We start from the raw sequence: 15,739 nt of genomic DNA on the forward strand, positions 1-15,739 counted from the left end.
CATGGGGACATCAAAGCATTCATAGTAACATAGTAGATGACGGCAGAAAAAGACCTGCACGGTCCATCCAGTCTGCCCAAGAAATGTGCCACTTTTTTGTGTATACCTTACCTTGATTTGTACCTGTCTTTTTCAGGGCACAGACCGTACAAGTCTGCCCAGCACTATCCCTGCCTCCCACCATCGGCTCTGGCACAGACCATATAAGTCTGCCCAGCACTATCCCCACCTCCCACTACCGGCTCTGTTATCTGTTATTCAATTGATAGTCTAACAGGATGGGTGTGGATAGGGTGATAAACAGAGAAATACAACTTTACGGTTTATAATGGGCTAGAAAACTCAGATCCTTGTTAAGTAATGTCTGTTGGGTGTCAAAATATTCAATCATTCTGACTTCAAAGGTCTTACGTTCCTGTATTGTTTTAAAGTTACCTTTCAGGATTCTTACTATGAAATCACTGGTAGTGTTCTGGTCCTGTAAAGTGCTGACCAACAGGGGTGGGAACCCTACTGGCACCAGTATTGTTCATGTGATGTCTATGTAAATTAAATCTTGTCTTTAGCATCTGGCCTGTTTCTCCAATATTGCATCCTTTGTTACATTTTTTACACTGAATGATATATAACACATTGGAAGATGAGCATGTGAACGATTCCTTTAAGTTGAATATCTTTCCTTTGTGAATGACTGTGGGGTCCTGTGAAATGTTTTGGCATAGCTTGCAGCTGGATATATTACAGGGAAGGTTTGTGGATTTTGGGTAGCATGTAGAATGTGCCCACCGACGGTTGGTTTGGTATGAGTTTCTTCAGGTGTGGCTGTACTTGTTTAGGAAATGTTCTGATAAGGTCTTTTAGCTGCTTTGTATAATCCTGTGTGAGGTCCTCAGTTAGTTTCCTGTAGTATTTATTGTCTGAGAGCTGTCTGTGTCCTTCTTCAATGTATTTTTGTGTGTCCATAATTACCACTGCACCTCCTTTGTCTGCGGGTTTGATGGTAATGCATTCGTTAGTTTGTAGAGGTCTTATGGCCCCTCTTTCTGGTGGGGTAAGATTGTACAGAATTCTCTTTTGTTTGTTGTAAAATTGTGATTTTACCCTATGTCTGAAGTTTTCTATGTAGTTGTCCAGTTTGTAGTTTTGTCCCTCCTGTGGGGTGAAATAAGTGTTCTTTTGTTTAAGACTGTATTCCGGTTTGTTGGGGGTCCCTTTATTGTAGAAATGTGTTTTCAGGCGCATTTTTCTAAAGAATTCTTCTAGGTCTGAATATAGTTGGATTTCATCCAGTTTGCTGGATGGGCAAAATGAAAGTCCTTTGGAGAGCACAGAGACTTCATGCTGTGATAATTGATGGTTTGAGAGGTTTATTAAATTATGAGGATATTTTACTGACTGAAGCTTCTACGACATTTCGGAACATTTATATTATCCAGTGTGGATTTTTTCACGAATTAAACGTTTCTCTCTAGTGTGGATTCTTTCATGAATTCTGAGCTTATCTTTTCGACTGAAGCTTTTATCACATTCAGAACATTTAAACCTGTTTTCTCCAGTGTGGATTTTTTCATGAATTTTGAGGCTGTCTTTTCGACTGAAGCTTTTATCACATTCAGAACATTTAAAACCTTTTTCTCCAGTGTGGATTTTTTCATGATTTCTGAGGTTATCTTTTCGATTGAAGCTTTTATCACATTCAGAACATTTAAAACCTTTTTCTCCAGTGTGGATTCTTTCATGAATGCTGAGCTTATCTTTTCGATTGAAGCTTTTATCACATTCAGAACATTTAAAACCTTTTTCTCCAGTGTGGAGGTTATATTTTTGATGGAAACTTCTACCACATTCAGAATATTTAAAACCTTTTTCTTTGGTGTGGATTCTTTCATGAATTCTGAGGTGATATTTTTGAGTAAAGCATTTATCACAATCAGAACATTTAAAAGGTTTCTCTCCAGTGTGGCTTCTTTCATGAATTCGGAGGTTATCTTTTCGACTGAAGCTTTTATCACATTCAGAACATTTAAACCTGTTTTCTCCAGTGTGGATTTTTTCATGAATTTTGAGATTGTCTTTTCGAGTGAAGCTTTTATCACATTCAGAACATTTAAAACCTTTTTCTCCAGTGTGGATTTTTTCATGAATTCTGAGGTTATCTTTTCGATTGAAGCTTTTATCACATTCAGAACATTTAAAACCTTTTTCTCCAGTGTGGACTCTTTCATGAATGCTGAGGTGATATTTTCGATTGAAGCTTTTATCACATTCAGAACATTTAAAACCTTTTTCGCCAGTCTGGAGGTTATCTTTTTGATGGAAACTTCTTCCACATTCAGAATATTTAAAACCTTTTTCTCCAGTGTGGATTCTTTCATGAATGTTCAGGTGATCTTTTCGATTGAAGCTTTTATCACATTCAGAACATTTAAAACTTTTTTCTCCAGTGTGGATTCTTTCATGAATGCTGAGCTTATCTTTTCGATTGAAACTTTTATCACATTCAGAACATTTAAAACCTTTTTCTCCAGTGTGGATTCTTTCATGAATGCTGAGCTTATCTTTTCGAGTGAAGCTTTTATCACATTCAGAACATTTAAAACCTTCTCCAGAGTGGAGTTTTTCATGAATTCTGAGGTTATCTTTTCGACTGAAGCTTTTGTCACATTCAGAACATTTAAAACCTTTTTCTCCAGTGTGGAGGTTCTCTTTTTGATGGAAACTTCTACCACATTCAGAATATTTAAAACCTTTTTCTCCAGTGTGGATTCTTTCATGAATGCTGAGCTTATCTTTTCGATTGAAGCTTTTATCACATTCAGAACATTTAAAACCTTTTTCTCCAGTGTGGATTCTTTCATGAATTCTGAGGTTATCTTTTCGATTGAAGCTTTTATCACATTCAGAACATTTAAAACCCTTTTCTCCAGTGTGGATTTTTTCATGAATTCTGAGGTTATCTTTTCGATTGAAGCTTTTACCACATTCAGAACATTTAAAACCTTTTTCTCCAGTGTGGACTCTTTCATGAATGCTGAGGTGATATTTTCGATTGAAGCTTTTACCACATTCAGAACATTTAAAACCTTTCGCTCCAGTGTGGATTCTTTCATGAATGCTGAGCTTATCTTTTCGACTGAACCTTTTATCACATTCAGAACATTTAAAACCCTTTTCTCCAGTGTGGATTTTTTCATGAATTCGGAGGTTATCTTTTCGACTGAAGCTTTTATCACATTCAGAACATTTAAAACCCTTTTCTCCAGTGTGGATTTTTTCATGAATTTGGAGGTTATCTTTTCGATTGAAGCTTTTATCACATTCAGAACATTTAAAACCTTTTTCTCCAGTGTGGACGTTATCTTTTTGATGGAAACTTCTACCACATTCAGAATATTTAAAACCTTTTTCTCCAGTGTGGATTCTTTCATGAATGTTCAGGTGATCTTTTCGATTGAAACTTTTATCACATTCAGAACATTTAAAACCTTTTTCTCCAGTGTGGATTCTCTCATGAATGCTGAGCTTATCTTTTCGATTGAATCTTTTATCACATTCAGAACATTTAAATGGTTTCTCTGCAGTGTGGACTCTTTCATGCCTTCTCAGCTTTGATTTGACATAAAAACATTTATCACACTGAGAACATTTAAAATATTTCTCTCCACTGTGGTTTATTTCATGAATTCTGAGGTATCTATTTTGAGTGAAGCTTTTATCACACTGAGAACATTTAAAAGGTCTATCACCAGTGTGGATTCTTTCATGAATCCTGAGTGCATATTTTTGATGGAATCTTTTATCACATTCAGAACATTTATATAGTTTCCCTCTGGTGTGGTTTCTTTCATGTATTCTAAGCTTATTGTTTTGACTGAAATTTTTATCACGTACTGAACAGTTGAATAGCTCCACGCCCTTGAAGTTCATTTTATGTATTTCCTTCTTTCTTGTGTTGATTAATTCATATCTTCTCCGTTCAGATATCTGACTATCATGTACAGAACGGAATGGCTTGTCTTCTCTGTGAATTTTCTTTTGTTCTGTCGTGTTTGTCTTCCCAATGAACCTTTCCTCAAATACACTGCTCTGAAGAAGTGTCTCTCCACTGATTCTTTCATTTTGCTTTAGAATTGCGCAGTGGGTGGAATTCCTTTCTTGTTCAATGCATACATCGGTTTTCTCTCCTTTTGGGGCACTTTCTTTCATGCTAGGAGGTATTAGCTTATCAGTCCCTTCCAGACGATCAGCTGAAGGATCTGGGCTGTCCTTGTGTTTCCATTCTTCCCTCTGCTGCTCATCGAACTCTCTCATTATCTTGTTCCCAAACCCATCATCTATAGGATAAAAATGAGAGTATGTATATAAATTATACAGCCACTGAGTAAAACATATACATATACATACATACATATATATATATATATATATATATATATATATATATATATATATACAGAAAATCAGGAGATTCTAAACAGGAAGCTTAGGTACGTGAAAAGAAAAAAGCATTCAATCTTTAGATATCAGAAGATATTATATATTTAATTAGAGGAAAGGCCTCAAGAAGCCCCCAGCGTGAGTTTTACCTTCGGGGGCTGGACTTCTTCATCATCGGCCAAAAACCTCTTAGAGCCTTTAATTCTCGTAAATCTCATAAATCTTCAGCTCCATATAATTTTAAATTCTTATGGGTGCACATTACAAATTACTTAGCTTGTCTGCTGTTTTTTTTCTCTGCGGGTCCTCCCTACACCTAGATATCTGACCACGGCCTACGATGGCCAACGTTTCGGTGACCTGCTTCAGGGTCCTGTGGTCCGCGTGTTACCTCCGCACTGGTGAATTGTAGGAAGACGCTGGCCATCGTAGGCTGTAGTCAGATATCCAGGTGTAGGAAGGACCCGCACAGAAGAAAACAGCAGACAAGCTAAGTAATTTGTAATGTGCACCCATAAGAATTTAAAATTATATGGAGCTGAAGATTTATGAGATTTACGAGAATTAAAGGCTCTAAGAGGTTTTTGGCCGATGATGAAGTCTAGCCCCCGAAGTTAAACTCACGCTGGGGGCTTCTTGAGGCCTTTCCTCTAAATAAATATATAATATCTTCTGATATCTAAAGATTGAATGCTTTTGTTTTGACATACCTAAGCTTCCTGTTTAGAATCTCCTGGGTTTCTAGATTTAGAGCAAACTCTAAAGGAGATCACCTCTGATAGTGTTTATAGTTTATAACATATATATATGCCATTTGCTTGGCTAAAGCTCATGTCACATGACAGGAAAAGGTGTTTCTTGTAGACAGGTGCAAATGGGATTGACACAAACAGGCAGAAACAGACAATCCTGATATCATCTGCTGGCTCTGGACATCTCATCTTCACTTCAGTCTCTGTAGTGATACCCATTAATTATATTCACCCACTAAAAACACCCTGCTGGAGACGCAAATCTCACACACCTGGTAGCTTAAAAGAAGCTGAATTCTAATTACTAAGAAATAAAAATGTAACTGAAAATCACTAGTAACCTTCACCATCTATGTGAAAATCAGAGCCTGACAATGTGAATCTGCATCCAAAAATGGTGGCTTTGTTGTGGCTGAAGCTGAAGTCCAAAATGAAAATAGCCTTGCCCCTCCCATCAAGAAAAAGCCTCCCTCCCAGAACTGTCGGCTGCAACCCCTCTTTTGGGCCTGCTGAATTGTTCTTGGCTACAGAGGGCAGAAGGCTAGGCACAGTTCCTGTATCAAAATGGTTGCCGAGACCTAATTTCCTCCTGCCTGTGTAAGCTCAAAATGGTTGCTGGGACCTCATTTCCTCCTGCCTGTGTCAGCTCAAAATGGTTGCTGGGACCTCATTTCCTCCTGCCCGTGTTGGCTCCAATCTCAAAATGACTGCCTCTGGAGGTCCCGGCAGCCATTTTGATGCAGGAGCCGGTGTGGGCAGGAGCAAGCGGAGACCACTCTGCTGATGGCAGAATCAGGGAGGGGAATCTTTCTGGTTGGGAGGAGGGATTTGGGGCTGGGCAGTACCTGTATTTTCATCTGAAACTGACACATGGCTAAACACAAATTTCAGGCTGGTTTTGACATTGAAACAGAAACCAAAATGTGGTTGGCTTCTAGTGAAAATGCAGAAATTCTCCACAGCACATAGGATTTTATTATAAACTAATTTTTGGCTCACTGCTCCTGGTATCCGTATCATCCTCTCCATTTTCCAGCTGGTCACTGACGATATCCTCTTCAATTTTCAGGATCTCAACTGTGGGCTCAGTAGTGTAACTTTGGCTGCCTGTAAGAAGAGTAGAAAAATAACTTCAGGTTTTAAAGGGAAGCTTAAGCTCCAAGAAAAGCAACACTTGGCTAAAACTGATGAGAATGTTATGAGCTTTGAAAATATAAGTATCCTGCTGGAAGGACCCTCTGTAGTTCTGAAAAGAAACTGAGGCAGCGGGCAAAGAAAGTGTTAACTCTGAGAAATGATATTAAAAGCTTGAAGTTAGAATTCTAACTTTTTACTTTGCAACTAAAGTGAAGGTATGCCAGATGGTTCAGATTATATTGAACTCTAGCCGTCGAGCAAAAGGGTTAAAAAGGTCAGAGAAAGGAATTTCTTTCACCCTTGTGAATTGCCAATGCTAGCTGGCACATCTGTATACTATTAAATCTTGAGGGGATATTATTATGAATGGACAAAGGAATGAGCCAGATATATTGTAGTTTAAGATTAGATAGAAATACTGTTTAGAGAGAGGCAATAGATTAGTATTTACAAGTTTTTGATATTTAGAATATGTGTTATAAGGATGCTTACTTTAGAATATGTTGTATTCTGTGTAAATTAATAATTCTGTGTGGAATGTTTGTTCAACTCTCTGTCTGACGTTCTGAGTAGGGCTACAGTGAAGGGGGGCCAACATGTGTTTTGAGTTATTCTGCAGTCCTAGCTGGTTCAATGTATAAGCTGAAGGTGAAAAAGGTCAGAACTAGTCAGCTCTCTTCTCCTTGATTAATTATAGGTAACTGTAGGAATAGTCCTGAAAGTATAGCAGTATGCCATTAAGTAAGACTAGCCTTTGACCCCTTTAATGAATGCCAGAGTTCAGTTAGCAGTTAGTATGAATCAGACTAGGAATATGAGAATAATTAATGTTAGATGGGGCCTCTTAGTCTCTAAGGGAATCCAGTTTAAGCCATAGATGAGAAATCAATCATAATGAGAAATGTAAGAGTTCTGGAGACCAAATGTCTGGCTTGAGGGGCCCCAGGTCACAGGTCAGTTTAGGATGTCTGGAACCTATGTAACTGATATTTCAAAAGTAATGATTGGTTGAGGCAAGGTAGCCAATCTAATTTCTTAACCAATTGGGAGTAAAGGGGGCTAGGCTAGGAGGAGGGCTTAGGACCCTATTTAAGTAGGAGCAGAAGCAGTTTACGTCAGAAGGAGCTCAGAAGAAAGAGAAGGACAGAAGGAACAGACAGAAGAAGGAGAAGACAGCATAAGAAGAGAAGCAGCTGAGACAAAGACACAGAGAGCTGAGAGAAAGAGAAGAGAGCTAGAACTGATGTCTTGCTTTGTTTGCTGGCAAATAAAGAAGATTTTTCTCTCATACTGGTGTGTGCTGTCTGACTCCTGAAGCATCACAAATTCATGCATCCATTCCTGCAACAATTCTTGGTGGCAGCGGTGGGATAAATCCTGCATTAATCCCAGCACCCAACTGACTGGAGAACATTCGCCGGGTATGTATCCTGTATTTTGTATTGTAATCCTAGCTAGGAAGTTGTAAAACCAGCCCCTCAAGAAGGAGGGAAGGAGAATCTGATCAATTCTCAGCGAAGGCCCTAGTACCTTCTAGTCGTGGGGACTAGAAGCGAAAACGCTTGAGCTTATCTGTATCTGAGAAATTTGAAATTGTTGGGTGGGATTTTCTGTATGGAATGTGTGATGCGTGAATGATTAACTGAGTGCGGACTTCTTATAGCTGCATTTCCAATTAACGCGAGTTCAATTGGTCAGCAACGGAAGGAAGCGATTGCTGTCTGTCTACCTAGTGTCTCGAGAGTGCAGACCCCTTACTGCATTCTCAAAAATTCCCCCCCTCTTTGTGTGTTGTAACTGTAAGCATTATGGGTGGGACATCATCTAGACAAATTGCTACCCCCCTAGACTGTATGCTTAAGAACTTCAAAAAAGGCTTTTTAATTAATGACTATGGACAGACTTTAAGCTCAAGTACTTTAAGAACCTTGTGTGAAGTTGAGTGGCCATCTATGGGAGTGGGGTGGCCCCCTAGTGGCAGCTTAGATATTGAAGTAATCCGGAAGGTCTACAGCATAGTAGTAGGAGGACCAGAATATTCTGAACAACTCCCTTATATAGATTCCTGGGACAGCCTTGTGACTGACCCTCCCTCGTGGTTGAAAACTTATATGGGATCCCCAGTAAAATTCATGTTAGGCCGTGTTCAAAGAAAGATTAGAAAATCTAGACTAGAAGAGGGAAAGAGCCCTAGGAAGCCTACCACCCAATCGGTGGCTTCCGCCCCTACCCTGTCCGAGAAACCCATACTCTCTGATGACCCCTCAGACCTTGAGCCACCACCTTATGGCCCATTGTTGGGGTTCCGTGCCACCCCCAGAGATCCACGCCGCCCAGCTCAAGCCTCTCCAGCACAGGCTTCTCCGGATAGTTCTTCCCCTCCTGTGCCAAACCTGCCACACCCTAGGTTGGACTTTTCACCTGGCCTCTACCCTTCTGTGCCAAATCCTCTCCTGTTAACCTCTGAAGACCCGTTTTGGGTTCCACTCCCTGACTCCTCAACTCCCGACAGCCCAGCCTCTCCCTCTAATACCCCTACCCACTCATCAGGGGCCCGGCATCCCTTTCAATGGACTGACTCACCTGTGACCACCTCTCAGTCTATGAGTACCCCTCCCCATCCCTCAGGATTTCAACCTACCTCTACTGAATGGGTTAGACCCGCTGCAATTACCTTTGAGCATGATAGGAGGGTAGCTCCTAGCTCTACCTCAGGTTCCATTCCCACCTCCTCGAGAGTTCTGCCACTTCGTCAGGTAACTACCACTCGACCGGATCCTAATAATCAGGGTCAGGTTATACAGGCACAGGCCTATCAGTATGTACCCTTCACAACCACCGATCTCCTGAATTGGAAGACGCATTATCCCTCTTATACTGAAAAGCCTCAGGCAGTGGTGGACCTAGTGGCTAGCATTATGGCCACCCATAACCCAACCTGGACTGATTGTCAACAACTTCTCCTGACCCTCTTCACAACTGAGGAGAGGCGGAAGATTTTGCAAAATGCTGAGGCCATCACGCGAGAGCGTGTCCCCGGGGGGACACAGGACCCAGAGGGATGGGTTAGAGCTCGGTTTCCTCGCGCAGCTCCAGATTGGGATCCAAATGATGGGCAGCACTATGAACTGTTGTCTGGCTATTGCCGGGACTTACTGGAAGGTATGAGGAAAGGCATAAAGAGGCCCATTAATTTGGCAAAGGTCTCTGAAATTCTCCAAGGGGCAACTGAATCCCCTGGGGCCTTTCTAGAGCGACTAATTGAAGCCTACAGAACATACACCCCATTTGACCCTGAAGCCCAAGAAAACCAGAGAATGGTGAATAGCGCATTGGTGGCCCAGAGTATGCCAGATATCCGGAAGAAGTTGCAGCGTCAGGAGGGATTCGCAGGGATGAATACCACCCAGCTAATTGAGATCGCAACCAAGGTTTTCATTAATAGAGATCAGGAGGTGCGCCGAGAGGCTGACCGGAAGATGCAGAAGAAGGCCGACCTTTTAGCGGCAGCCATTACTAATTCCACCCTTAACCGAGGTCGACCTCTAGCTAATGGGAAGCCAAAGTGGGACCCCGGACCACCAGCCAGGCCCCGAGATTCCTTCAATCAATCCCGGCCAAGGGGGGAGAATCCCAGACCAAGATTGGAGAGGGATCAGTGTGCCTATTGTAAGGAAAGAGGGCACTGGAAAGATGAATGCCCCCAGAGGCGCCAGGGACTGAGAAGGGGACCAGGAGATCGAGGAAGCCGAGGCCGAGTTCGAGAGGGAAGATATGAGCCTGCTGAATCTGACATCATCGGGATAGCCGAGATGGCAGAATGGGACGAATAGGACAGACCGGGTTCCTACAAACTGGGCTCCCAGGAACCTATGGTCAAGCTAACTATAGGGAGCCGCTCAATTCCATTCATGATTGATACAGGAGCTGAACATTCTGTTGTGACGGAGCGATTAGCGCCTGTGTCTGGAAAAACTGTCCGAGTGGTGGGAGCCACGGGGGTGCAGAACCGGAGGCCCTTTCTGACAACCCGTAGATGCCAATTAGGCTCACACATAGTCACTCATGAATTCCTGTATATGCCAGACTGTCCAATCCCTTTGTTAGGTCGAGACCTGCTGTCCAAGCTTAGGGCCCAAATTTCCTTTGACTCTGATGGCCAGACTTCAGTCTCCTTTTGGCCCCCGACCTCCAGCCCTAAGGGTATATTGAGTTTCTGCTGCCCTCTTGAAGAAGAATGGCGGCTGCATCAGTCACATAGCCAAGTTGACCTACCCCTGGCAGACAGCTTTCAGGTCAGTGGGGTATGGGCAGAAGATAATCCCCCAGGGTTGGCCCGAAATATTCCTCCTGTACATGTAGATTTACTTCCAAGTGCCCGGCCAATCCATCTTCGTCAATACCCAATTCCCAGAAAGGCTCTGGAAGGGATTCAAGCACATTTGAATCGTCTGTTATCCCATGGAATTATTCGTCCTTGCCAGTCTCCATGGAATACGCCACTATTGCCAGTTCAGAAGCCAGGGACTGAGGACTACCGGCCAGTCCAAGACTTACGAGTGGTTAACAAATCCACTATTTCATTACACCCTGTAGTGCCTAATCCATATGTCCTGTTAGGATTGATACCTTCTGGGGCTACCCATTTCACAACACTAGACCTAAAAGATGCCTTCTTTTGTATTCGGGTGGCCCCCGCCAGTCAACTGCTTTTTGCCTTTCAATGGGAAAACCCAGTAACAGGAAGGAAGCTTCAGTATACATGGACCCGCCTGCCACAGGGGTTCAAGAATTCCCCCACCATTTTTGGGACAGCCCTAGGGCAAGACCTTAAGACTTTTAAATCTGAGCCTTCCAGGCGAGTTTTACTCCAGTATGTAGATGACCTCCTGATTGCAGCAGTGACCCAGGAAGAGTGTTTTGAGGCTACTAGAGAATTGCTGGAGCTACTCTTGGATGCAGGCTATAAGGTCTCACGCTCAAAGGCCCAACTCTGTCAGTCAGAAGTGAAGTATCTGGGCTTTTGCATTTCCCAGGGAAGTCGGAGACTGGATGCTAGTAGGAAGCAAGCGGTAGCTGCAATTCCCCAACCCAAGTCCAGAAGAGAAGTTAGGGAATTTCTGGGAGCAGCCGGATTCTGCAGAATTTGGATTCCAAATTTTGCATTGATGGCGAAACCCCTTTACCAGGCCACAAAGGGGGGTGAAAAGGAACCATTTGAATGGGGACCTACTGCTCAACAATCCTTCATTGCCATAAAGAAAGCCCTACTTCAAGCCCCTGCGTTAGGCCTTCCTGATGTGGAGAAACCTTTCTCATTGTATGTCCATGAGCGACAGGGGGTTGCTCTGGGTGTGCTGACCCAGATGATGGGATCCTGGCAGAGGCCTGTTGCATACCTGTCTAAACAGCTGGATGGAGTGGCTAAAGGATGGCCAGCCTGCATGAGGGCCATTGCAGCAACAGCCTTACTGGTCCAGGAAGCTGATAAGTTGACCTTGGGGCAAGAACTGGTTGTTAAAGTCCCCCATGCAGTTCTCACCCTCATGGAGTATAAGGGCAACCACTGGTTTACAAATAACCGCATGGTTAAGTACCAAGCTAGCTTGTGTGAGAATCCACGGATACACCTGGAAACAGTGGCTACATTCAATCCTGCCACTCTTTTGCCAGCATCTGAGGGACCACCGGATCATGACTGTATCCAAACCATGGATGAAGTGTATTCCAGTCGACCAGATCTTAAAGATGTTCCGTGGAGGGACCCAGATGTAATTTATTTTACAGATGGAAGCAGTTATGTGGAGAACTCCAAGCGATTGGCAGGCTATGCTGTGGTGACAGAGGACAAGGTGATAGAAGCAAGAGCCCTGCCCCAAGGAACTTCAGCCCAGAAAGCAGAACTTGTGGCCCTCATACGAGCTCTGGAGTTAGCAGCAGGACTGGTAACCAACATTTATACTGATTCCAAATATGCCTTCACAACTCTACATGCTCATGGAGCTTTGTATAAGGAAAAGGGACTCATAAATGCTGCAGGCCAACCTGTTAAGTATGGACCTGAAATACTTCAGCTGCTAGAGGCTGTGTGGGCCCCTAAGAAGGTAGCTGTTATTCACTGCAGGGGACACCAAAGAATAGATACTCCAGTGGCCCGAGGGAACCGCCATGCTGATCGGGTGGCCAAGGAAGCTGCTCGAGGACCCCCAGCAAGTACTGTGACCCCCCTGTTCCAAATCCGACTGCAAGAATGGACACCTATATATACCCAAGTGGAAGAGAAATGGGCTCAAGAAGAAGGTGCAGTAAGGAGACCTGATGGCTGGTTACATCTCCCTGATACCAGAGTTCTGGTGCCACGCCACCTAGCTTGGCCTGTAGTGTCTCAAGCTCATGACCTATCACACTTAGGGAAAACAGCACTAGCCCGCCTACTCAATCGAGTAGTGGTGCTGGAAGGATTGGATAGTCTGGTTGCCACTGCCTCTGCCCGATGTACTCTCTGTGCCCAGAATAATGCTCGTCAGGGACCCCGTATTCCACCAGGAGTTCAGTCTAGAGGACTAACACCCTTTGAGTCCCTAGTTATAGACTTCACAGAAATGCCCAGGAGTGGTAGGCTCCGATACCTCTTGGTCATGGTCTGTACCTTTTCTGGGTGGGTGGAAGCATATCCTACAGTCACTGAGAAAGCCACAGAAGTAGCTCGAGCCCTCCTTAGGGATGTCATCCCCAGGTATGGACTGCCCCTTGCCATAGGTTCAGATAATGGTCCCGCCTTTGTTGAAGCTACACTTCAGGCCCTGTCCCGCGCATTGCGCATTACCTGGAAATTGCATTGTGCCTATCGTCCCCAGAGTTCAGGGCAGGTTGAGCGAGCAAACAGAACCTTGAAAAATAGCCTAGCAAAGATTTGTCAGGAAACCCAATTGAAATGGCCACAGGCATTGCCACTAGCCCTCTTCCGCCTCCGATGCACTCCAACTAAAGGAACAGCCCTCTCTCCCTTTGAAATTGTGTATGGGAAGCCCCCAGCCATTTTGCAGGGAATTAAGGGAGACATAGGGATTTTAGGGTCTGCCCAGGTGCAGGAGCAGGTAGCCCTCCTGGGAAAGATAATTTCTGAGCTTCAGTCTTATGTGAGAGAAATAAACCCTGTCCCCTTCCAGGCTCAGGTACATTCCTTCCTGCCAGGGGATAGAGTTTGGGTAAAAGACTGGAAGCTCCAGCCTTTGGGGCCCCGATGGAAAGGACCTTTTACTGTTTTGCTTTCTACCCCTGCAGCTGTGAAGGTTGCAGGGATAACTCCATGGGTCCATTGGTCTCGAATTAAGTCTGCTGACCAGACTGAGCCCAGCACGGATCAGACGGAGCCTAAACAGTGGAGAGCAGAAAGAGATCCAGCGGAGCCATTGAAGTTGCGCTTGACCCGAACCAAAGAATCTACTAGCTGAAAAGAAGGGTCAACTGCATACTGCAGGAGCGGCTGAACTTCGGCTTCACACTGAGACTCTTTCTTGCCTGATTCTGGCTTTCCTGGAATTTGAAAGCTTGATCCTTGTCAGTTGAGGGTCTATCCCAACTGGTATAAGAACTCAAAGACTGAGAACACTATATGAGAGTAATCTGTGATTAGCACAGACTGTTGAAATATTATTGCTTAATTAGTTTGCTGTATTTGTTTTAGATTAGGAAGAAAGAAAATGTTAGTAGTTTGGATGCTTTTGTTGTTTTCTACTCCTTGCCTCCTTGTTCCTAATACCCCAACTCGCTCCAACCTTTGGTTACACTCTGTCCAGGAACTAATTAGCCAGGCAAAGATTACTTCCCCTTGTATTGTGTGTTCCCGATTTTCTCCTTATACCACAGATGTCCCAGCTGTTCCTGTCCCTGTGCAACTCCCAGCTCTTATACCTCCCTACTTTTCGAGTTCAGGCCCTTGGAGCCAGGATTATACTTGGTGGTCCTTTTATAATGCTACTTCCCCCTCTGAATCTTCTCTAAGGCCAGTTTTTACGTCTCCCTATCCAGCCTCTGGAGTGTTTTGTTTAACAAGAAGCATCTCAACTGTTCTTCCCATTCCCTGTAACTATACTAATGTTCTCCCAGAAAAAGGAGAATCTGTGTGGGTAGTTTCTCCAGGTACTCCTATGTGCCCTGCTACCATACCTGTAGATTATGACCCAGGTGATTATCTGGCTCCTAAGCGTACCACTGAGAAGACTATAGTGTCCAAGCTTATTTTCTACTTTCATAAGTCCCCGGGGTATGAAGAGTTATTAACAAATGAGCAGCCTGTCACAATTGGGGATTGGCGCCTATGGTGTGCAAAGTCTCCATTTCGTCTTCGTTCCCCCTGGGATAGGGGCTCGCATTATGGGCACCCTAAGTACCCTGTCCAGCCTGAGCCAACATTTATTGGGAACTTTCCTCACCCTCTCCTTGGTCATTACTGGCTCTGTGATAATGTCCTCCACATGATTCTTCCCTCCACATATGATTTTTGTGTATTGGTAACCTTGAATTATTTTCCTAAAGTTATTCCTCTTAAGCCACTATCCCCGCACCGCTCTAAGCGAGAGGCTTTGTCCTTACCCTCCTCCGTTGCCACAGAGGATGAGGCGATTGAATTAGCCCTCCAGTATATCAATTCTACTTATCCTCTGACTAAAAAGAGACTTGTAGCCCTTTCTGCCACAGCCTGGATTCCAATTGGAGGCCCGGTAGCGGGTATTACTGAACTAGGTATGGCTACCCGGAGACTTCAATCCCTACTCCATGTTTTAGTTCATGAGCTGAACGTGGTAGTCAATGCATTGCAGGATCAAATTAATGAATTAAGTATAGTTTCTCGGTATAATCGTATGGGCCTTGACTATCTCTTTGCAGCTCAGGGTGGCCTCTGCACAGTGTTAAATTCTTCAGAGTGCTGTACTATTGTCATAAATAGGACGCATGTAGTTAGGCATGCCATGGATAAAGTCCTACAGTTGGCCAGCCTTAATGTGGAGGATTATCGAGGAGGATTAGACCTTACCTCTTGGTGGTGGTCATTGACCTCCTGGATACGTCCTTTGTTCATTTCCCTAATAGTCTTAGTTTTAGCAGGGTTTTTGTTTTGTTTCCTGGCCTCATGTGCTTCGGCAGTATGCCGTCGAACCTTAACAAGTAGGGTAATGGTGGTTCATAAGTCTATTCCCAGTTAGGATCACTATAATCTCCAGAGTTTGAGTTGTGAGACTTATCTCTGCATAAGCTGATTTTAGTCTCAAAGGGGGGAATGAGGCAGCGGGCAAAGAAAGTGTTAACTCTGAGAAATGATATTAAAAGCTTGAAGTTAGAATTCTAACTTTTTACTTTGCAACTAAAGTGAAGGTATGCCAGATGGTTCAGATTATATTGAACTCTAGCCG

At 43.6% G+C, this 15,739-nt stretch overlaps 1 protein-coding gene across 1 annotated transcript in view; it reads right to left on the bottom strand.

The window, feature by feature from the left end:
- Positions 1-1,123: 1,123 nt before the first annotated feature.
- LOC115466391 (zinc finger protein 585A-like) overlaps positions 1,124-15,739 on the bottom strand; it is a 218,841-nt gene continuing 204,225 nt past the window's right edge. Inside the window, exons 7-8 of the mRNA XM_030197588.1 lie at positions 6,189-6,296; positions 1,124-4,334 (exon numbers count right to left, since the gene is read on the bottom strand). Coding sequence (XP_030053448.1) covers positions 1,429-4,334; positions 6,189-6,296 — 3,014 coding nt within the window. The 3' untranslated portion in view covers positions 1,124-1,428. The remainder of the gene's footprint in view (positions 4,335-6,188; positions 6,297-15,739) is intronic.

This window comes from Microcaecilia unicolor, chromosome 3 (genome assembly GCF_901765095.1).
Source record: "Microcaecilia unicolor chromosome 3, aMicUni1.1, whole genome shotgun sequence".
NCBI lineage: Eukaryota > Metazoa > Chordata > Amphibia > Gymnophiona > Siphonopidae > Microcaecilia > Microcaecilia unicolor.